General features: G+C 49.5%; 12 protein-coding genes across 12 annotated transcripts; 7 read left to right on the forward strand and 5 right to left on the reverse strand.

Annotated features, from left to right (window-relative positions):
• Positions 1–290: 290 nt before the first annotated feature.
• On the forward strand, positions 291–2,226 carry BBBOND_0206640 (RhoGAP domain containing protein, putative; the record flags this gene model as incomplete). Its single annotated transcript, XM_012912238.1, has 3 exons — positions 291–403; positions 542–768; positions 1,100–2,226. 3 exons carry the CDS (start codon positions 291–293, stop codon positions 2,224–2,226), a joined length of 1,467 nt encoding a protein of 488 aa, XP_012767692.1.
• An 80-nt stretch (positions 2,227–2,306) lies between these two features.
• On the forward strand, positions 2,307–2,918 carry BBBOND_0206650 (hypothetical protein; the record flags this gene model as incomplete). The annotated part of the gene is made up of 1 exon (XM_012912239.1): positions 2,307–2,918. The coding sequence occupies one exon, from the start codon at positions 2,307–2,309 to the stop codon at positions 2,916–2,918; it is 612 nt and encodes a 203-aa protein (XP_012767693.1).
• Positions 2,919–2,998: 80 nt separating this feature from the next.
• BBBOND_0206660 (4-methyl-5(B-hydroxyethyl)-thiazol monophosphate biosynthesis enzyme, putative) lies at positions 2,999–3,795 on the reverse strand (the record flags this gene model as incomplete). The annotated part of the gene is made up of 3 exons (XM_012912240.1): positions 2,999–3,117; positions 3,310–3,724; positions 3,760–3,795. The coding sequence occupies 3 exons, from the start codon at positions 3,793–3,795 to the stop codon at positions 2,999–3,001; spliced, it is 570 nt and encodes a 189-aa protein (XP_012767694.1).
• Positions 3,796–4,094: 299 nt separating this feature from the next.
• BBBOND_0206670 (membrane protein, putative) lies at positions 4,095–4,967 on the reverse strand (the record flags this gene model as incomplete). The annotated part of the gene is made up of 5 exons (XM_012912241.1): positions 4,095–4,380; positions 4,422–4,486; positions 4,525–4,581; positions 4,777–4,849; positions 4,891–4,967. 5 exons carry the CDS (start codon positions 4,965–4,967, stop codon positions 4,095–4,097), a joined length of 558 nt encoding a protein of 185 aa, XP_012767695.1.
• Positions 4,968–5,141: 174 nt separating this feature from the next.
• BBBOND_0206680 (hypothetical protein, conserved) lies at positions 5,142–7,415 on the forward strand (the record flags this gene model as incomplete). The annotated part of the gene is made up of 3 exons (XM_012912242.1): positions 5,142–6,269; positions 6,312–6,624; positions 6,790–7,415. 3 exons carry the CDS (start codon positions 5,142–5,144, stop codon positions 7,413–7,415), a joined length of 2,067 nt encoding a protein of 688 aa, XP_012767696.1.
• A 345-nt stretch (positions 7,416–7,760) lies between these two features.
• Positions 7,761–8,093, reverse strand: BBBOND_0206690 (hypothetical protein, conserved; the record flags this gene model as incomplete). The annotated part of the gene is made up of 1 exon (XM_012912243.1): positions 7,761–8,093. One exon carries the CDS (start codon positions 8,091–8,093, stop codon positions 7,761–7,763), a length of 333 nt encoding a protein of 110 aa, XP_012767697.1.
• Positions 8,094–8,143: 50 nt separating this feature from the next.
• On the reverse strand, positions 8,144–8,863 carry BBBOND_0206700 (hypothetical protein, conserved; the record flags this gene model as incomplete). The annotated part of the gene is made up of 1 exon (XM_012912244.1): positions 8,144–8,863. The coding sequence occupies one exon, from the start codon at positions 8,861–8,863 to the stop codon at positions 8,144–8,146; it is 720 nt and encodes a 239-aa protein (XP_012767698.1).
• Positions 8,864–9,109: 246 nt separating this feature from the next.
• On the forward strand, positions 9,110–9,937 carry BBBOND_0206710 (50S ribosomal protein L18, putative; the record flags this gene model as incomplete). The annotated part of the gene is made up of 4 exons (XM_012912245.1): positions 9,110–9,301; positions 9,443–9,680; positions 9,719–9,839; positions 9,877–9,937. The coding sequence occupies 4 exons, from the start codon at positions 9,110–9,112 to the stop codon at positions 9,935–9,937; spliced, it is 612 nt and encodes a 203-aa protein (XP_012767699.1).
• Positions 9,938–10,235: 298 nt separating this feature from the next.
• On the forward strand, positions 10,236–12,991 carry BBBOND_0206720 (hypothetical protein, conserved; the record flags this gene model as incomplete). The annotated part of the gene is made up of 3 exons (XM_012912246.1): positions 10,236–11,815; positions 12,185–12,793; positions 12,829–12,991. The coding sequence occupies 3 exons, from the start codon at positions 10,236–10,238 to the stop codon at positions 12,989–12,991; spliced, it is 2,352 nt and encodes a 783-aa protein (XP_012767700.1).
• A 584-nt stretch (positions 12,992–13,575) lies between these two features.
• BBBOND_0206730 (hypothetical protein, conserved) lies at positions 13,576–15,414 on the forward strand (the record flags this gene model as incomplete). Its single annotated transcript, XM_012912247.1, has 1 exon — positions 13,576–15,414. The coding sequence occupies one exon, from the start codon at positions 13,576–13,578 to the stop codon at positions 15,412–15,414; it is 1,839 nt and encodes a 612-aa protein (XP_012767701.1).
• A 221-nt stretch (positions 15,415–15,635) lies between these two features.
• Positions 15,636–16,480, reverse strand: BBBOND_0206740 (hypothetical protein; the record flags this gene model as incomplete). The annotated part of the gene is made up of 3 exons (XM_012912248.1): positions 15,636–15,696; positions 15,979–16,052; positions 16,373–16,480. 3 exons carry the CDS (start codon positions 16,478–16,480, stop codon positions 15,636–15,638), a joined length of 243 nt encoding a protein of 80 aa, XP_012767702.1.
• Positions 16,481–17,594: 1,114 nt separating this feature from the next.
• BBBOND_0206750 (hypothetical protein) lies at positions 17,595–20,477 on the forward strand (the record flags this gene model as incomplete). The annotated part of the gene is made up of 1 exon (XM_012912249.1): positions 17,595–20,477. One exon carries the CDS (start codon positions 17,595–17,597, stop codon positions 20,475–20,477), a length of 2,883 nt encoding a protein of 960 aa, XP_012767703.1.
• Positions 20,478–22,143: the final 1,666 nt, after the last annotated feature.

The following is a 22,143-nucleotide window of genomic DNA, read 5'->3' on the forward strand; positions in this document are numbered from 1 at the left end:
GGAGCTAATGTTAGCGGCATGTCCGGCGCTTTAGGGCATGTGTCTATCGTTCTAGGGGCTCCGCGGGGACGGCGCAGACAAAATCGGCCGTATGTGCGCCGAATATTTTGCAATAAAAATACACCCTATAATATACTGGCTCCTAGATTCGTGCCACATCAGTTTTAAGTTCACTTGATTCACCGCAGTTGTTGACAGCCGGGCACCTTGCACGTGCATATGCGATGGTGTTTCGCACCGATGGTCTCTGAATTCGAAACCACTGTTATCTGTTTAGCATTTCGCTAACGATGGCGTCAGGAATTGCGCTCTACTCCGTTCCGTATGACTCGGACGCTGAGTCTACCGAGCAGTACGGGAAGAGTTATGCGCAGATGCTCTCCGAGGACTTCAATGAGGAGGGGTAAGGCTCCGTCATCCTCTTGGCCACTATACATGTCTGCGTGCCGATGTGTACACGTTTCATTCACTTTGCCGTCGATGTGTAGCATTGCGCGCTTTCATGCGTCATCGCAAACGCCTCGCTCATATCTATACGCAGGTTTGATGAGCCCAATCTGATCAAATACCTGGGTAAAGGACCTTCAGGGGAGGCTGTGATACTTGTCGTACCGTCCGTTTCCGCCCGTGTGCGCAGCAATCACGAAGATGCCTTGCGTCTCATGGTAAAGAAGCTGAACCGTTTCTGCAGCGCCAAGTATTCGCTCCTGGTCTGTCAAACGTGCACAACATGGTCCGATTACAATTCTTACAATTTCGTCAACCAGTGTAAGTTATATTGGCCATTGCAATTGTGGTATCATGCATGCTACGTACGTGTTACATAATGGAGGTGATCAACATACATGATGACTTAATTTGGTTATGGGTAACCAAATATTTCGCTTGCAACCTATACGGATACGTGAAATCATGCTGATGCTGCTTTACGTATTATACGTCTTCTCTGCTTTGCCGCATCCCCGTGTTACAATCCTGTTCGTTCCCGTTTTCGACGCGGTTTGTCCCCAGCTTATCGCAGCTTTGTGTACTATATAGTGTTCACAGTTATATGTTTTTCTGCTTTACCGTTAAACAACGCAAATTACATTTCTGTCAGGGTATGACATGCTCCCCAAGGGATCGAAGAAGAATTTGGTAAAGGTGTACATGATCCATTCCGCGTACACCACTAAGACGATGCTCACGTGCATGACACCGTTTGCGAAGGCCCGAGTCTGGGAGAAGATCGAGTTCGTTGACAAGCTGGGCGACCTGCTGAAGGCTCTGAGACTTGACACGAAGAACATGCTGCGGAACTTCCCATACTCCGTACAGCGCGCTGAAGAGATTGCGCTTGGCATAGGAATGCCGCTGTCTGTGTTTGGCACTGAAATGTGGGTTTTGGCAATGCGAGTGGGCTGCCCGTTCAAGGGCTTCCCGCTGATTCCGCCAGCAGTTGCGCACGTCTTGGCAAAAATAGAATCGCCGGAAATTATTGACACGCCTAACTTGCTGAACCTGCAATGCAGCCCTGATGTTCTATACGCCGCTGTCGGAGCATATGAGCTGTTGGGTGAGGGGTGCGCCGTGGACTCTCCTGAAACGGCAGTGGCGCTGTTCAGGCTCTTGGTAGACACGCACGTCGGCGGGCTGATTGGGCCAAAGGCCTACATAACGCTAAAGAATGCCTTGCTACAAGGCAGCTCGAACGAAGAGCTGGTTCAGATGATGGCTAAGGTCACCAACGAGTTCCAGCCTACTCAGAAGGATTGCATTTTCTGCATTATAAAAACCCTAAGGGCCATTGCGCGCCGCGCTTCGCGTAACGGCATGACCGTTAAGGCGGTTTCGAAGATCATGGCTGGGTCTTTCTTCCGGCCGCTGTCACCTGACCCCTATTGCTTCAAAGCCATTCAGTCCAGCGAGATGGTTTTGGGGACGATGATCGAAAAGCCAGATATGTTTTTCAAACGCGAGAAGGAGCCTCATGAACGTGAGGAAGGCCGTACAAAGACGGTTAAGCACTCGAGTCACGCAAAATCTTCATCGTCGTCGTCCGCTGCTGCTGGTCCACGTCTTGCCAAGTCGCCTTCCATGCGAGCCAGAGAGGAGCTTCAGCGCATTGCACAGCGAAAAGAGGCGGGACGCGGATCCGCTTCACCGCGGCCAGCGGAACGGACGCCGACAGCAGCGCCCGCGACGGACGAGGAGGAGTCGGAGCAGATCACCGAGATTGAGGAGTGACCCTGACGCTGTGATCGGCGCTATCGGGTTACTGCGTCAAACTATGATATTTTATTCATCGTAATGCTATTGTGTCGTGGATGGGTAAAAAATCATCGCGCATCACTGCGAAAGCCGGCGGCAAGTGTGTAAAGAAGGCCGCGGAAAAGGGTGTATCGGCTCCCCCGCCAGTTGCACAGCGCAACCGCGGTCAACTGCTGCTGCGTTGGCTGTCGTTTGAGCTGCAGTTGCTTCAGCGTCTTGTGTACCGTGTAGGTTTTGCGGATGTTCACGTTGCCTGCGGTCTCCCGTCCTGCTTGTCACTCATTGTAACTCAGAACAAGAACCAGCACCGATCCAGCGCCTTTATGACCGCCGTGTGCACCAGTATACGGTCTCTGAAGCGTTTCATTAAATTGCTGGATCTGCGGAAACCACCCGCAGTCTTGTCAAAGTTGCATCTCGATGACGAGTTCAACCGAGTCTTCTACCAAACTCTTCGTTCGGTGCTAGACGCAAGCGTAGAGATATCACGAGTCCACGCGCACCACTTCCACGTTCCACTGATCGCAGTTTTATTAAGTGTTTACGGGTACGTTCGCTATCGGCTGCAACGCGAGACTGTGCACGGCGTGCTTTCACCTTGCTTGTTTTGTCACTACTTGCGTTGTGACATGTATGTGTGTGAGTGCTATGTCGGTGTACATGTTTAGTGTTCGGATATCATAAGGCATCAGCCGGCTGCTGTTTTTGCTCAAGCGTCTTCCGGATGCTCTCGGCATCAAGGCGTGAATCATAGGTCGGCCTGGACAAGCATCCCATTCTTGAGCTGGTTCATCTTCTGCGACCCGCAAAGCACCTCCACAAGTTTGAGGGCGAACTCCATGGCAGTCCCTGGTCCCTTGGACGTGACTGAACACGTTTTATATGCCATCAAACTTCTCAAATAAAAATAGACGCCCATGCAAACAACACTGTTCGTTGGCACGGTACTTCGCACGCACACACCTCAATGGAAGAGGCCTAACCCCTTCGATCGGTTGGCGGCCGCACTAGGATGCCGGCCAACATCTTAGTGCGCGCGTACATTAGAATGCAACTTACCGCATCTGTTTGACACGCACACACGGCCAGTTCCAACCTTGGGAAGCGCATCCTCGAATCCAGGGTAGGCCACGGCGGCGGTTTCCTTGTCTAGGATTCCGCCCGCCGCGAGAACGACAGCAGGTGCCGCGCATATAGCGCCGTAGTACCTGTTGGCACTTTTTTGTTCGTTCAGCATCTTAATGAGTGTCGCGGACTCGGCGCAGTACGTGGAACCCGGCAATCCTCCCGGAACGACGATAAGGTCGAAGGTTTTGTTGGCAACGTCGTCGATCAGAGCGTCGGCAGTGACCTTTGTTCCATGGGCCAGAGTAACTGCCTTTTCCTTGTGGACGGATGCAACGGTAACGTTGACTCCGGCGCGCCGTAAAACGTCGACCACAGTCACAAATTCGATGTCCTCCGAGCCGTTGGCCTGCGGTCGATGTGTTGTCCTCTTCGCAAACATACCACGGCGATGAGCGCCATAATTACAGTGCCTGTCATTTTGTTGATATTAACGCGCATATGGATGTGCAGTAACACGGCGCGCGATTGCGGCCAGGGTAGGGCCAACGTTACACGCTATGCATGGCGCGACAGGGTAGTGTGCGAAAACGTGTTTAGGATTCACTCCGGGTGTTGCTTTGTGTTCTGCCTGTTGAAAGCTATTCTCACTGCCAGTCCAAGTAGCAGTGCCAACGCCGCCTGCGTTGCCAGGAAGATAAAGTTTTTAGGAGAAACCTGGCCATATTCAACGGTGTTGAACCTGCCGTAGCATGACCCTCTGCTTCGTTTTCAGCAACTTACGACGACATTACTGTGCAGACTATCATTGCGATGCTCATCATGACCACGTAACGGTATCGGTTACTTTTGTCTCGTTGCCAGAGGAATAACAGCGCCGTGAACATAACCGACGACAGCACAGCGAAGTTTGACCGCAGTGCTGCGTAGAGCAGCCCGTCAGTTTGGTCCAAATCCCTTATGGTGGCCACGGTCTCGAACAGCATCCTGCCAATGTTCTCGGGCAGCGACCAGCCGAGTCCGATACCCAGGACGATGCTGCTGACGTTGGCGTTGGCATTGGTCCTTCGGGCATTGTTAGTTTGTAGTTAAGTTTAAGAACCTACTTTCCCCTGAGCGGCATCACTAGGCCCAAACACAGAGCACAGTCGAGAATCGCCATCACCATTTCCTGATGTCTAGTTTCTTCCCCGGACATGCACGACATACCTCTCCGATAAGGTAGTGACCTAGCAACGACGGGATCCCTGTAGCCATGGCGAGTACCTGCAAGCATGTTGATGCAACTGCGCACACATTCGTGCATAATAGTCAAAGGCGTAGCACAGGCTTTACACACTCAGTGCCGCGTGGAGAGCCGATGGCGGCAACATTACATACTACACAAATCACGCATCACTTGCCGCAATGAGATGTGCGGCAAATGTGTCACAGCGGGGCTGCGTTGCCATGTCTGCTCACCTTGACGCCGTTCGCTAGAATGTAGTAGCCGATAGCTCGGAGCGCCAGACCTCCATTGTTAAAATTATCCTTCCTGGCAACAAGTGTTGCAACAGTCACCACTAGTTTACTTACAAGGCGGTTTTGTTGTACAGAATCCAGTAAGGCGCTGCTACGATCGCTATGCAGGTAGGCACCTGTATGAATCTCATCCTGGCCTCTTTGATGCCTTTACAGTGGTTTACAGCGAGGAAATATGCCTGTGATACCCCTCTGTCTGGAACGACGGAGGTAAATTTGCTTTGTGTGGACTCTTAGGCTTGTACGATGGTGCTGCTACACACTGTAACGGCGCGGCACCTCGCCATGGGTCGTTTACGTCCAATATGACCTCTCCGCACTGCGGGTTTCTGTTTGGCTCTGCGGACAATGGAAGCGGCGATTCTGTTGTGCTTGAGCGGCTGCACCTAGCAACCAGAGGCGCCGGTGACTGGGAGTCGTTGGCGCGAACGCTGGGCGAATATCGCTGCAGTCGCCGCTTTCTGACTGAGGGATCTACGCTAGTAGTGAGGCGAACTAAACGTAGCTTCGCGACTCTTGCGCGTGCTTTCTCAGGGGTTACGTCAACGGATGGCAACGACGTTGTGTCTGATGTGCATCGCAGGGGTCTGCTATCGCACAAGGGAGACTCTGGCTCTTCTTTCTCTCTGACCGATGGATCAATTGACGAGGATGACTCGGGGGATCCCAGGGTTTCCCAGAGCGTGGATGAGCCAGCTGCCGATGCTGGAAAACATCTTCAATCTTCCCGCGGTAGCGACGCCGTGAGGGATTCTTCTAATGCACGGGGAAGTGACGCTCATTCGGAGCATGCACAACGTCCCCATAGCACTGGGGCATCAACAGCGTTTTACAACGTTTGTAGTGCCGCGTACGAACTAACCAGGTCCTTCTCCTGCAGAGAACCCCCAGCATCGGCGGGCGATAGCATAGAGTATGTTGTGGTCAAGTGCGAGCCTTCCGGTGGATACATAGGCAAGAATACGGTGCTATATACCGACGAAAGATTGCCGGTTTTGAGTCGGGTGGATCTCCTGTGGGACGTGGAAAATGAGTCACATGTCCAGCGTTGTGTCGGCCACTTATTAGGGTCGCACCACTCTGCAACGTTGACGAGGGCGAGTTTGTTGCAACAGGAACGTATATTCGGACCTTATAAAGTGGAATCCATTGGTACGGCATCCAAGGCTAGTTGCGTTCGCAAGACGATCTTTCTCAACCGCTCTGACGAGCCCAGGGCTGATGACACTACTCACTCGCATGGCTCTACCATGCAGACCCTTAGTGCCACAGAAAATCTATTTCGAAACATGTTCAGTTCCGTGTTGATGGGGACGCTATCATCGGACTTCCTGGTGTTTTACCCCGGCCGGACTCTGACCGTGCGGGACCTCAGGATGTTCGTGTCTCGTACGGTCCCGTGTACTCGTCCAGGAATTATAGGGCCATCAACGGTACGTAGTGATCACAAATAATGAGTTACGACGTTGTTGCAGAAGATATACTTGGGCGTGGACACCGTGGGAGAGTGCGCCGCAGTGTCGGTGGCACCCCTGCGAGACACGCTGCCAACGACATACGAGTACAACCTGCTCAAGGATTGTATCGAACCGTACTTTCGCGGCCGCAGGTCGCGAACGTTTCAAGTGGATGACGTGTTCCGATTCGGCGGAGTGCAGTTTCGCGTGGTGGGTTTCGAGCACCACTGTGAGGAGCCTCCGCTTTTCCTCGATTTTGACTTGATGAGTCCCTTCGCTAGGCGTGGAAGTTGCGGCCGTGTTGGCGCGCGTTCGGCCATAAAGGTTGCAGGTAATTGAATCGCCGTCGTATTGTCTGTCCGTGTTATTTCTGCCTATGGCACTTTACACGTGCCATACAATTCTAGTATTTATGCATCTACATTGGTAGATAAGGTGGTTCATGCGTGACTGTTAAGATAATGCGATCTCCAATTCCTTGTCATACGTGTTGCAGATCCCGTTGACCCCCGGCTGACCGACTTGTTGTCTGCGGAGCAGCTTCGCCACCTCAGGCGCTGTGCACCTAACCAGAGAGAGCTGCTAATGTTTAAGTTGGCCTCTCAGCTCGACGCTGATTCCATCGGACGTCTGTACGGAGACGGCGATGATGCGCAACGGAGAGTTCCGCTTGAACGGCTTGAAACCTCCTATTCGGGTTACCACCCGATCATGCCGTCCACGCTTGCCGATATGGTTCATCAGTACAACATAGGGGACACGTCCGCCGCGACGGTCACTCCGATCTCTGGGGGGTACGACCAGATGTGTACCGTCTGTTGCGAAGCAATCGATACGACCCGTATTTCAGAGATATTCACTTACGCATGCGGGCATGTGTTTCACAAGAAGTGTGCGAGGGAATGGATAAACATGTGTGGAACGTCGTGCCCTAACTGCCGTCATTGCAGTATGCAGATGTCGGCTCGATGTGACACCGGTGATGCTTACGTGTTCCACACGCTCTCCGACTGCGACAACACGGAAATCTCGGACAACTGCGGCGATTCAGTAAACCACGAAAGCGGCAGCTCTTCCGGTGCATCGGAGTTGCTGCAGTGGTTTAATTCCCAAGAGGTATAACAGAAGGCTTCAAAAGAGGCAGGTTGCCATCTGGCACCTTTGTGGCAACACACTACCTGCATAACCAGCAGTATTTAATGTTTTATATGCATCGGGCAACAGTAGAGTTAGGTAGTAGTTGACACAACCCTGAGTTTAGGGCCCCCGCCGATCCACATAGCTGGCACGGGTTATGTGTATAGTATCATACGTGTGATGAATCTAAAGTGACCAGTTTGTCGCTTGTGCTGCATAATACTTTACAATTGGCTGTTGTGGCCTGTTGAGCGAGATTATAGGAAGTGGCAACACAACTGCCCTCCTATCCTCGTGAAATCCGGATGAGACACCTCATTCTGAGATTTTTTACCTCTGAGATTTGACGGTTTCTGCGATTTTCGTTATTTTGTCGCGCCATGCCTGCGTGGCACCGCTGGGGTGCCTGCGATGCACCTCCAGGTGCTTGAGAATCTGGGTTGCTCGATACCAGTTGATGCCAGTGTTGTCCCTCAGACTCATGAGCAACGTTTTACGAGTGTCGAGCAGCATGCCTTTCATCTCACGCTGCTTCCTGGCGGTTTCCATGGCAATACGCTGCTGCCGTTTACTTTCCCGGTAGCTACGGCTTATTTTCACGCCGTATGGAACCATCGGGACGAACCGTTTGGCTGCCATAAGTCTATACGTAAGCGCTAGCATTTGTACGGCTCAGATTTGCAGTGATGCGTAAAACTTTGAGCAGGAGAGGGTCAAACGTCTTCCTCAGACGAGTAACCCGACACCAGGGCCAATGCACTGGAGGATTTCTTTTGGGGCACCACGAGTCCGCCTTTTGCAGATACAGAGGCGTGTGATCGTTCTGTAATGCCCAAATTACTCACTGAGGATGACTTGTGCCCCTCCTTGTCTTCGTTGTCTACGCTCTTGCCCTCGTTCGTGTAATTGCTAGGAGCGGTGCCAACCACAGCGATTTGGATGGCGGGATAAGATCCCTTTTCGAACGTCAGAGTATCCGCTCGCGTGGTTCGGAAAAGCGATATGCGATGCCGCCGTTCTTTTCCCTGTTCAGCGTCCTTTTTCGGCTTCTTGCTTTCTTGCGTTTCTTCGTCCGGCTGAGCGCTCCTTAATCGTTGAGCCTCTTTGATAAATTCCTCTTCCTCCAAGCTGCGTCTCTTCCAGAGCAGATTGCGCCTACGCTCGAGCTGATCCAAATGCGCGATGTCCTCCTCGCTGAAGGCAGATGCGATAGCGGTTGCCGATGTGAGATTCTCAGCAGTGAACTCTAAATCTCTGTCACAAAAAAGTTCCTTCGGTTTGAAATCGACGTCAGGCTTATCAGCTCGTTCGCGTTGCCGCCCTTTGGTAGAAGGCGCTGCGCCGTCTGTGCTGAACAGGGAGCCCTTCGTAAAGTCGATGTGCCCACCAGATGCCTTATCTGAGCTATAATTGTGTGTTCTTACAAAGTTCATTGTGATTCTTCATATTTTGATGTGTAAGGATCTGCCATATAGACAGTGTGTCTATCGATAGTGGAAGGCGATCACCTTACGGCATGTAGGGGGCCTGGCGGCGCTGCTGAAGTGGCGCACTGCTATGTGAATAATATATTGTTTCGTCCGATAACGAGGTGCCGGTGGCAGTGCGTAGCCAAGTCGGTCTTCCCGGACGCCACCAGTAGGCCCGGGAAGCACCGGCGATTGCGAGTTGCGGCTCCAATGCATCTTTTTGCGCGGTCTATTACCGTAGTAACTTATCTTCTGGGTGTCTGCTCGGCGTTTAAGGTGCCTGGCCGCGTTAATGTGGGAGGCAACGGGCTCATTCCGAGTTCTTGCAGAGGATGGAATCTGCACAGTAGCATACGCAGCACATTTAACGGCCATCCAAACCCACGTAAACTGCATAAGCGGGTATGTTTCACGACAACGCTATTTTTGAGCCTTTGATGAGTATATTTGCCCCAAAATGGAGAACCTGTGCAGGCAGGGTTTTGTGAGTGCTTCATATGATGGTGCTACCATGTTATTCTTTCACGTAGTCACACATTTCAGCCGTTTTGGGCGGATATGTTTGACGAGGAAGTGGAAATCGAGCCGCTGGGCCCGCCGTGCCCCAAGCTGCTGGACGACGTTGTGCGTGGCGAACGCCGCCTCCGGTTGACACTCAAGAGGTCGCACAGACAAATGTGCGCCACAATCGTGGATGACGTTGCTAGGCATGTGCACTGTTTCATGTCAACGAACTTCCGTTACCTCGGCCATATATTCGGCCAGGAGCCGACAAAGGACCGTGAGTGTTTCTTCTTTGGTCATTTGCATGCACAACAGCAAAAATCATGAGGAATAAAGGCGGGAACGTGCGTGCAGCGTATGAGCTAGGCAAGCTTATAGGCAGGCAGGCGCGGCAGAAAGGAATATCGCGTGTTGTCTTTGACCGTGCTGGGTACAGGTAGGGCATTCGACGCGTATCCCATTGAGCTTTCCAGGTACCACGGACGGGTAGAGGCGCTGGCGATTGGCGCCCGTAAGGTGGGTCTCGACTTCTAGGTGTCTAGAGGAGTGCTAAGCACATAGACAACGCCAGGCCAGTGACGGCCCTCACGCTGTCTGGCTATTCCGTCGCCTATAGATCCTCTCACGATTTCTTAAATTTCAAAATGGCGATTACCAATGGCGATGCGCCATCTGACGGACCGGTAGACAGAGAGAGATCGCAGCTGAAGCTATTGCGTCTTCGTGCACATAGGTGGCTGAGGAATCCGGCAGTGCTCGAGTACCGCTCGTGGCGCAATATTGCTACTACACATCAACATCTGACTTAAATGTGTAGCGGTAGGTGGTGCCCATGAAGCAGCAAGCCGCGTCTGGGACGTCCCCGACCGAACGGGGCTCGCAGCCCCCTCCGGTTCAGCGTCGAATTTTTGAGGGCAGATACGAATGTTGGAGCAACGAGGTTAGTCCCTCGTGCTCTGACAGCGTGTACCGAGAGAACAAGTCAAAGTACAGGAATGTGCAAGTGGGTCCGGTCATAAGTGCTGATGAGGTTGACGCGCTGCTATGTCGTAAGCCCAACGCGGTAAAGAACTTCATAAACTCGCTAAATGAGCAAATGCGACAGCGGCTTTCGCCTTCTGTAGCAGCTGATGCCAGCGTCTCGTTCGAATCACGTGATTACGAGCCTGAGTTCGGCCGCGAGTTGCAGCAGTGTAACGTCTCGGTTAAGAATCGCATTACTATATTCGACCGGAAGACGCAGCAAGGCGATAACGGAGCGCGGTTGAAGACCTCCGCGTTTAGGAGCGAAGACTCTAGTGACCATGCGGCCTCACCAGGTGAGCGCAACATGGCAACGTACGCTACGGAGGCGGACACTGTGGTTGTCGGGGCGGCGCCTAAACGGCCCACATTCATAAGCAGCACGCCATATGAAGGCAGTAATTGGTTTGCTGCTTCCACTGCATTTCCACGGTACGTCCGTGAGGAGCCTGCTTCGCCGTCCTGTCTTGGAACAAAGCTTGACCTTGATCGCATGGCCCAACTCTCACAAGTTGGTTTCAACTTCGGACCACCTCCCCAATCTACCGAACGCAGTTTAACGGATGTTGTGCGTCGTATAAGTGCGCCGTGTAACCAGTATATGCCTCCAATGCAGCGTTGCATGTCGGATTTCTCACACGAGGCAGAGCGCGATCCCTTCGATTCCGCTCGCGTCCGCAGGAAAGCAGTAGACAGTGGTCGTGATTCAGCGCGTTACCGGTTCCCAGGAGAGTGGAGTCCTTACGGACGTGGTTTCGGTTTTGCGGATATGAATGATACCCTGAATTGTCATCAGGATCGCAGCGCGTGGGCTCCGTCGTTGGGGCGTCGGACGTTTGCCGATGCTCCCGTAGAACGAGTGGAGCTTCCCTTGGAACTAGTTGGTCGAGGTTACGAGACGAAGTCCGATTGCAGTGATGGTTACGCAGATTCGGCTGATTCAGGGTCGCAAAACTGCCTTAGTGACAACGTTGCGCCATACTTCACGATTCATTCATCAGGGCGTGACATTCGTATACATACGACTAATGTGATCAAGGCGGGTTGGACGTGGATGCACAGTGCAAAAGCGCGTAAATGGTTCCCCAAGTATTTGGTTCTGTTTTACGACGAGCCGCAGTGCACCCGGCCATATCAACTGCACGCAACTATAAGCGGGCGTACAACTAATGGAAATCGCGATGCAGCGTCGCCATCTAGCTTTTGGGACATATACAAGATATATTCACACTTGGGTCAAACTACAAGGGTGACCACTGCCTCAGAGAATCGATGCAAAGATCGTGATCCTTCTAGGCGACTGTCCTACAATAAAGGGATGCCACGGGATGCGCCGATGAGGGACCCATACGATCGTCCTCGACATATTTGGGATGCGGATCGTAGAGAGTAAGTGGCTTTGGTTGTAGTGTTCTTTTGATTCACAAGTCTGCCATTTTACAGTGTATGTACTTATGCTTCATCCATTGGCCATGTAGGAACACAACATTCCAATGTCGTTGTGGTTTTATCATTGTATTTCTTTACGTGATATGTTGGCCTGTGTACTGGTCGTTACGTTTTCTGCTTGGAGGATGAACCATCTTGTGAAAATCGCATTTCCGTATAGCTAGTATGCAATGAGGTTACGTCTGTCCCGTTATCTGATGTTATTACAACGAATTACAGGCCACTGTCTGTGCTTTCGAGGTCGACCTACCACTCATATTTGGAATCGTTGGACGCAGTTGGAAGGTCCTTTTGGTCAAACCACTGTAGGTCTATCGTTATCATCCCTGACAACGCCACGATTTATTTGACAATCCTTTCTGGAGAGACAGACGACGTTGCTGGCGCTTTGCGCCGCGGTGAGTTCCGAGAACTCATGGAGGTGGACGTTGGTTTTATGCCTTATACAAAGCAACATGCCCCCAACCACTGGCTCACCGGGCTTCTGACGAGAAGCATGGGTAGAGATCCGCTGAATCTCATCCACATCCCACTTGTAGACGGCTATGAGTGCTGCTTTATGCCGCTATGTGCCGCTCATTTTCCAGGTGTATCGTTAACATACGAGATGGAATGTGCGCGACGCAATCGTGTGGGACGGGAGTACGAGCATTGGTTGTTTAGTCTGTGGGAGTTCGTAGTACGGCGCGGCGGGAGTTCACTCGGTTCCTGTACGGATGCAGGCCAGTCGTTTATTATACCGGTGACAGTGAAAACTGCTTTGGGGCGCCTGCTACGAGGAGCCGCAGAATTTTTCTCAAACATTTGGCAACGTGCGAAGGGCATGAACAAAATACCAGCTGAACGTGAGGAGGCTTCAGACGCACATCCGTTTCATGGTGACTTTGAAGTACCGGAGGAGCAAGAATCTCTGCAAAGGTTAGTGTGCCTTTACTATTATCAGCATTTTACAGCGTATTGTCCGGAGGAGGTAAAACGCGCTGCGAAGTCGGAAGCCCGGCCCACAAACGTGCGCTCACGCGCGGTTTCGCGCAATGGATCAACTCCCGAGGCTTCGATGACCTCTCTGTGAGCATGAATATATACACTCTGACCAGTAGATTCAGCGAACTATAGGCCAATCATAGAAATCGGTGATATTTACCTTCGTGGTATAATTAAATTTTTAAAAGCTATAAGTGCCATTCGGGTGCGTAGTATACCGTTATACGCCTCTTTTTCGGCTTGAATTTGCCACTGTTTGGCGCCGTTACTCACCTGTGTACTAGGTGGAACGTGTACATGTGCACCATTAGGTTGTGCTTCATGGAGATGCCGTAGCCTTGCTGCCGTATTTCTGTTCGATTCCGAAGTGGTATAACTGTGTCCGTGCCATTATATTCCAAGCCGTTGCTCATTGGGCGCTCAGTAGCATCATGTCGCATAGATATCCGATCCCCCTATGTTTTAATACATGCCATAGACTCCAGGAGTCAGAATGTCTACTGAGTTATGGATCGCAGGTTCGTGTGAACTCGCTGTTCATGCAACAACATTGTGTGCACCCGTGCGCTTTTTGCGTAGCCATGACCCTGTTAGAAGCCTGGTGTGGAGGTCACGTGTGCCATTGAATCGGCAGTGTTCGTCACATGTATGTGCAGGTTCCTTTGGCACTTGAGGCAACACTTCACATTATATATTTTTAAAACGCTTTCGTCAAGATGCAAGTCCTTTGGTTACTCCCCATTGTACACTTGGGCATCTGCTACGCCCAGCAACCGGAGCCCCAACTGCAAGGTGCAGCTGATGCACCCCCAGCAGTTGTACCCCCGCAAACCATACCTGAAGAACCCGCAAGTATAACTCTCGATGTGGCTGAACTGACTGCTATTCCAACCCCTGCAAACACACCCGCAAGCGAGGAACTATGCAGGGGCCACGTGAAAGCAGTTCATATGGTTCGTCTTCAGTCAATGATTATGCTATTCGAGATGAAACACACCCTCCTTAACAATTTGAGAAGTGAAATTGGTGATGGATTTATTTACCCGTTTACCAGTAGCCTTGAAAAAAACCAAAAAACGGCGATACAAGATCAAAGAAAAGATGTGGATGCCAAGTCTAAAACATACGCCAACGCAGGGCTTACGGAGCCAAATGGCACAAGTTACTACGCAAGCACAGAAGCCTTATATACAGCTTTGAACGCTGCTAATACCATGTTGGACAACATGCACATCAACAATGTGCTCTACATAAAGCAAGCCTGGGGAGAAAAGGACGCTTATGCCGCTATGAAGACGTTGATACAATTTGACATTCAACTATACGCAAAGAAGGTTGAATTAGCGTACAAAACGGTATCCGATAGCGTGAAGCTTCAGACCGACCCCGCGGAAAGCAACGATGCTCGTTCAAACATTCTGAATGCACATAAAACAATCCGCAGTGCCGCCACTTATGTGTCAAGCGTCGGCAACGACGCCCAACAACTGCCGTTGTCGTTTGTTAAATATCTCGACGCCAAGAAAGTACATGATTCTGCTTTCTCCTATGCCAGAGGTATTGTAACTTCTGTCAACACGGCTTGTCAACGACATATGCCCACGGAGCGTCGCGATACCAATGTCGTGATCGGGGATATTACAGCCGCCAAGGACGCGAAAGAGTACATGCGGTTGGTGCCGAAGCGCGCTGTTGGTGATGCTACAACGGTGCAAAGCTGGTTGAAGACCGCTGCATTTTTCCGCTACATTTATGCATTGGCCGTCATAAGGATGTCCAAAACGTGCCACACTCTGGTGGCATTTTTGGTCACCAAAGTGCCATCGTCCGATACGGAGGGATTCACCAACATGTACAATGCCATTCAGAGGGACGCTTTGGCCTACATCACTGCCATGTCCGCGTATGTCGCTGACGTTGCCAATGCTCAAATGAGCACCAATCACGACAGCGCTGCAGCAACCATGGTCACGTCAGCTGAAGAGTTTATTAAACAGTACATGGAGACTGTCAAGACACTCGTATCTGCCCTGGGAGACAATGATAAGGTTGCCGGTGAAAATGAAGTTCTACGTGCGGACACTGAAATCCTGCGCACCGCAGTGGCATTCCTAGCGCGAATGATGCGCCTCTACAAAATGGATATGGTGGACGATCCCATGGTAATGGAGCCTGCACCCTACACCAGTACGATATCCATGCTGGACAGAACCATTGCAATGGCTGATGGCACCAAAGAGTTCGTCGCCGCACGCATGGCAGCACCAGATGCGATGAAATCCACCATCCGCAGTATTAACGTTCTGAAGGAGATGGTTAAGGATGCGTTCGACACAACAATGTCGCACAACGAAGTCTACCGGACATTCTATCCACAAGGTATAGACGATGCCGACCGCCACATGAAGATATTCAAAGACCTAGAAAGCATCACCAATGCACAGGTCTTTTTCGCCCTCAAACCTGAAGAAACAGAAGACAGTGGTAAGGAGAGCTCCGGTTTTGTGTTACCTGGTGCCCTCCTTGCAGCGGCTTCCGCCCTTATGATGCTCTAAGCATGCAACTTCAGTACTTTGAGTCCGCATCAGCTATACGACTACGCTCTTCCGATATTATATGATTGAGCTGCATACTCCAGGTGCAACTCGTCGACAAGCAAGCAAGTATCTTTTGCTTGTTTGTCTCTTCATACATACCATATGGGACGAAATCCCAGGTAGCGTCGTTAAAATGCGATACGGGTTTTTATTCCGTTGATCACGGCAAAACTATATTATTATATCTGCTTAGATTCTAGCGTTTGGTCGATTTTCGTAGTCTGTCCTCGGGTTTCCCCCCTGCAGTCACTGTTAAGATTGCCGAGTTGCTTATGTTATATTTACGCGAAACTTACGCTTGGCTACGGCATGCGTTACTTTGGCCAACTGCTTCTAAATAGTGTAGCCTAGCCACGACGCTACATGGGGATGCCATGTGGCTTTGAGAGGTAGACTACGTGAATTCGGTGCATCTAAAAATTACTAAAAATTTTGGGGATTGAAAGATTACAGACGTTACAGAGGAAATACATATTCTATCTCATTCGTAAGTGCTTGATCTAGCAGATAGCGCCTACAAACACAAGGATTGCTAAAAGGGAGAAAGCGGCGAGACTCCAACACTCCATCTTCGTCACAACATATTTAAAAACTCTCTGTGCCTCAATGAAAACGTACCTAAATCCAATAGTTGCTTATGGTGCGTAAAATATGTACGATGAGGGCATCCATATACGTAGCATGCGATCCTTTTTATAATGAGGTCAACAAAGAAGAATAACCCGCTAAGATTACATACGACAGACATCCAAAACGTAAGCATGCGTTAACTAACCACGTTTACTCTATGGCTAAGATGTTAGTACACCAAAGTACATAAAATTAAGGGGCACAGGGTTACATTATTAACCGCCACGTGTCATGCTGTGGTGTTCCAATATTAACTACGGTGGAGGGCCGAGCTACTTGCACCTACCTCCGATTTAACCGTAAATGCAAAGCACATGTGCGATAGGGTGGGTACAACGTCGAAAAATGGTTCAGCGTTAGGCATAGACTTGTCGATAAACACACCCATACACATCCTCCAGTTATATGCTGTGCCATCAACATATCATCCAGTCACCTGAGTGAGAAGTCAACACTTTTGTTAGCGCGATAGTTCCAAAAATCCGGTATGGAGAGCTAGTTGTTAGGCGTTGCAGTCAACTTTCACGGCTTATCCTGCCACCGACTCACGCCATTCTGGTGGCACTCATCAAACAGGGCGCCGATTACGCAAAGATCATACCGACATCATCATTACATAAGCAGTTAGTAATATGACGATACAAGTGATCGCTGGAAGGGAGAGTTGAGCCCTAGTAGGTAGGCTAGTAGGGCAACCTAAACACATCCCTTATGCCATGCATTAGATTCCCAAATTGTGAGAGATACATAGACGTAAACATAAACAAATTGCTAGTGTGAATGCTCAACAAGCAATACAACGCATTATAAGTAACGCGTTATACATACGTTATTTGCGTCTTCATGTGCGATGGGGTAACGTGCTACCACTAATTGCGCTTATCACGTAACTCCGTCACCGAGTATTGCTGGCAGTCACCAAATTTGGGCTGGAACGTCATTCATTAGCAACGTAGAATCCCTGTTGCGTGTCCGTCATATGGAATAGCGCCTTGAATCTCGTCTGTTGCTTGAACCCTTTCTCTTCAATATTCTTCGCCAGGTTTCCCGACGTATTCTTATTTCATGTCTGCACCGACACCGACTAGTCTCGGTAGTCAGTTCCGGTAAACACGAAGGTCATCGTATGGTTTGCAAACGCACCACTAATATGGCCACTAGGTCATGGTAGATCGACATCAGTGTCCATGCTGCCATGATCAGCTTTTACTTGAGAAACATATAACATCCAAATTAATGACAGTATGGGGTATATAGTCATATGTGCGCTTTATATTAATTAAATGTCGTCACCTGAGACGCTTAGGAAAATTCCTAGGGAATGATGTCCCCAGTTCAGTTGCTGCGGTCATTGTAGGGTTGTAGGTGCCCACAATCAATTACCTATAATTATTTCATACATATGCCTAATTCACACATGTTACTTTCACTTCGAAATGCTTTGATTTTTAAAGAATATACAAAATAGGGTCTGAATTTGATTGTGCCAAGCAATGCCGTTTATCATAATGGGCATATATCAGGTGAAAGTCGTCTTTACGTCATTCATAATGATATTGACTTCTGTTAGACATATAGACGCTTTGTTTTGTGATTTTGGTGGCCCAAGCAGTTCAATAAGGACAAATGCTCTGGTTGCGTGCCACTTAAACATGGAAATCTATAGCGTCGCAAGTGTGTCATGCCCACACCAAGTAGGAGACATGGAATATATTTGGCATCCTAGTCCAACCTTGGATGCGCCAGATCAAATGAATGCATACGTTAGTGGTTATGACGCTTTACGGTCTGTTGCCATTGCGAATATCCTGCACTCCGAATCCGATATTCAACCCATACTACTTGAATCTATTCGATCGCAAAATATTATACACGTTGACGTACCCAAATCTGAATTCATTGCCATTACAGAGCAGCGTCTGATATTCATTTGTGGGCCAAGACATATGGTTCTGAGTGATGCATTCCAGCGTCACCTAGACCGACTCGATGATGCTGTCGAAATTCAAACCTTCCATCGTCATTCATCTAGCCCATTGGGTCAGGATGTTGCCAACATGGGGTACGGCATGGGTGTTTTTTACCTGAACAGAGGACGTGCTCACCTACCCCTTCAAGGCTGCGGTAGCCGCCCTTCACCACTGTTCGCTGCGGATAATGAGGTGACGGTAGATTCCAACACAGGCGTACGATCGTGCGTTGCCAATCCTATGTCAATATCGCCCATAGGATTTGTTTGCGAAGGTCGTATTCAACCTGAGGAATGCATGAGGTCCCTCTTTGATCAGAAGGGAGAAGTCGTGGCTACCCCTGAACCACACAAATATTGGAATTTTGATAACCATAGGCCTTGGGTGATCGCACAGTATTTTGATAAATTAGCATTGCCACCCATTAAAGGCGAATGCAGATGTATCGACCCAGAAACAGGCGATACAAAAGCCACAATAGTAGTCCGTTCAAAGACTGACTACGTGTGTGACATCTCCAGCAAGATCTTCCGTGATCGTCACCGGTCTATCATTGGCCCGTGGTGTTCGGTTGTACTCCATCCTGGCAGCACTTTGACCATAAAGGTGCCAACGCAGCCCGTAAAACCCATTCTTATGGGAGATTATTACGACAGAGATATCGATGAAGATGTTTCAGGTGTGCCATTTTCTCAACTGCCGTCCGCCTATGAATACGAAACCGAATTTCTGCCGAATAACTTGGCTACTCTGCGGCAACTGAAATCGATTCATGACATTGATGATTACAAGGAAACCATGTACAGCACATCCCTTGCTGGTGATGCTCTTGAGTTGGATGTCTCCCTAATGAATAGAGGAGAGGTGACGCTGAAATACAATCAGGATAAACCTCTCACAATGCGGTTGGGACCAAACTCGTTCTTGTTTCATTGGACTTTGATAGCAAGAAACAAAAATGTGCCAGATAAGATACGCGCGATCGTAAATGTGGCCTTGGCGTTCACGCATCATTACCAGGCTGTTGGTTGCGATCGTGGAAGCCAACGCCTGTTTGCTCCCTACGTTACCAAGAAGTATTGTGTAACGAAACGTTGGGGTAATGGTATTGGAGAAACGTACGAGTGCACGTACAACAGAAAGCTGACCGTTTCGTGGGCTGGAATCCACTGCAGTCCCGATGAGGAGCTGTTGCCAGCAAACTGTGACTCCACTGGATATGATCTCTACTCGAACAGTATTATAGGATTCCCTGTGTCAGTGCACCACGCTACCGCCATACGTATGCCAGGTTTTCAAATGTTAGGGTTTAAAAACCAAAATTCACCCGCCAGCTACGCCTGCGTCTGTGTTGACGCACGTGGCTACGAAAAGTCCAGGCTTATTTTGGAGTCAAGCAGCTCTGAGCAGCGTATGTACATAGTGAATCGTGAAGAGGCTATCGATAATTTCGTCTATCATATGTTGCTGCCTTGGCATGAAGCTGAATTATCAAGTGAGGAAACATCAGTCAAATATCTCGTGTTAAACTCCGTATCTCAGGAATCAGTTGTCCTCGGCGTAGGTAAAACGTTGTTCACACGCTGTACTATTGAACAAGGAGCTTACGAAGACGTAAATGGCGATAATATACGGCCGATGTGGTTGCCAGCGTCCTATAGAAATTCCCATTATACAATAAGGCAGACAGCAGCCGGGCCGGAGCTCGTTCTTGCATCACACAGAGATTCAATTACCACTACACCGGGTGGCTTCGAAGTCTTCCCAATGTTTTCATCACCAAGCAACTACGAGTTAGGCATTAAATCGCATAAAGGTGCCGCTCTTATATCTAAAGATCCAGACAACACGAAATATGTGCCGATAACATTCGTATGCGGCAAAGTGCCTGAAACGTCTGATGTATCCGTGGTCACCGGTGATGTGTTACCTTCAGGTGGATATGCTATGAGCAATAATCTTCACATTGGATCATCACAACGATATAAGTGGCACGTAGTTGAAGTTGCTGTCGAGACCACTGACCCTTACATGCAAGGGTGCGGTGTTACCTACGAGTCCGCTGAGTTGTTCAAGCCAGAGACAACCAAAATCCACGATGCGGACGGACAAGAAATGGGTTGCGAAATCGACATTGAGACTGCTAAAGAAGCCGCTTTCTACTGCCCCGCGCCGTACGTCCTGGACCCACCCAATTGCTTCGACCAGGTCTACGTCAATGGTGAAGTGAAGAACCTAACCGAAATAAGCAAGTCGCTGATTGCATCAGCATCCAATCACTTCGTTACCTTGCTATTCGACAGTGCTCGTATAGGACCCGGGGAGACCCTGCACCAGACCCCGCCGTTGGAGTGCCGGTGCGTCACCACCAAGGGTATCGTCCTATCCACCATCCAGATCGAGAACTACTACTCCAAGTAACAAGTCGATAAAACTCGGTAACTCGTTCGTCAATCACAGACTTTAATTGTCACACTTCATGTTGGTAGATCTGCTGGTTTGAGTCTTCAGTGAGAGCATTGCTTTGGGTAGAGTGTTGCAATTGTAATTGCCAGTGGAAACCATATTCTTGTGTTGCTATAACTGTTTATTCTTGCATGAGTCCTCGTATGTCAATGCAATGTCGCATATCGTAATCACGTACAATTATACCATGGCATTTCATTTTGAACTGCCTTAATGGGGGAGATGAAATTTGCCCGTCTACACATATTCAAAGCAGTCGAAAGATTTGCAGTGCCATTAATACACAAATATGGATAACGCCAGATACATGTAACTATAGTTCAAAAGGTACAATGGTGTTATTGACAGACTGCATTGTCAGTGCCTGCCCACAGTAGACCATAGGTGGGAATTAAGACAAGTATGACTTCCTGCCCGTCATATCTTTACATCAAATCTCATTGTACAATATTCAAGAATAGAGTGAATTAAAGTGAAGATTTCCAAGTGAGCCTTTCAAGGCGACACCGGGCCCACCCACAGCCTGCACCGTGATGGGCCGGGTGAGGGAGAAGTGCGAGGCTATCCACTAAGGGATATTACGCGTCATAAACATGTCAATATGGTCCGACTAAGGTAAATATCAAGCAACTTGGAAATACGCCCGACACCCCTTGGCTCAACAGGAGGCCCGACCTTTCGGGTGGGAACGTGAGACGTAGTGCCAGAATGCGCACTCGCGTATTAACATAATGATGATATGAGAAATGAATCTAACAGATGGGACTATATGTTGTGGTTGAGATAACTCAGTAGTCAACTACATTGCAAAGCCCTTGGTTAGATAGAACAAGGTCATTAGTACCTGGTGATGGATGAGCAACGTGCACCACTTTCGAAGATGTGAGCGAGGAGATTGTGGCTCGACGTCATATTAACCACGAATATTGCGATGGATCATGATGCGCCCAAGGCCACAACATTAATAACATATACCCAGTACAGTAGGGGCGAAGGTCACGGCGTATTTATAATCTGATGGTGCCCATAGCTAGCGCAAAGCACATGGACGTGGCATCGTTGACGTTAAACCTGGTTACAGCAGTAACAATCGCCAATTAATGCGGATGGTAAACGGTTTGACCTCCCCACCCCGTGATTACAATGCAGTGAACCTGGATGGCCATCCATTTGGACACCTGACTCGGATTCTAAATGAAATAGTGGGTCATCGACCAAGTCGCTGTTTGTATGTGCGACTAAGGCGCGTGCTCTCATGGCGTATATGCTGTTATATGCCTGTAAGCTGCGAGGAGTCATGAACACGGAGCGGCTCATGCGGCATCATACGACACGCAATCCATCGTACGATTTCAATTGTTGATTGACCAGCGCAAACGCATCTAACCAACGTGAGATCAGTATGTGCTATTGCCGTCTGAAACATATATACTGCAACGACATGCGTGCGGATACTGCATGCCAAGTCAATGGTACCAGCTAGGTTGCAGTGATGTAGCTTCGTTGTCATCTCTCCTCCTACTACCACCTATTTGGCACATCTAAAACCCCCTAATAATTCAATTTATCGCAGATTTACCAGGTGTTGGCACCGCTTTTGTTAGTTTTCCGTTAAGGCATT

This window comes from Babesia bigemina, assembly GCF_000981445.1.
Source record: "Babesia bigemina genome assembly Bbig001, chromosome : II".
NCBI lineage: Eukaryota > Apicomplexa > Aconoidasida > Piroplasmida > Babesiidae > Babesia > Babesia bigemina.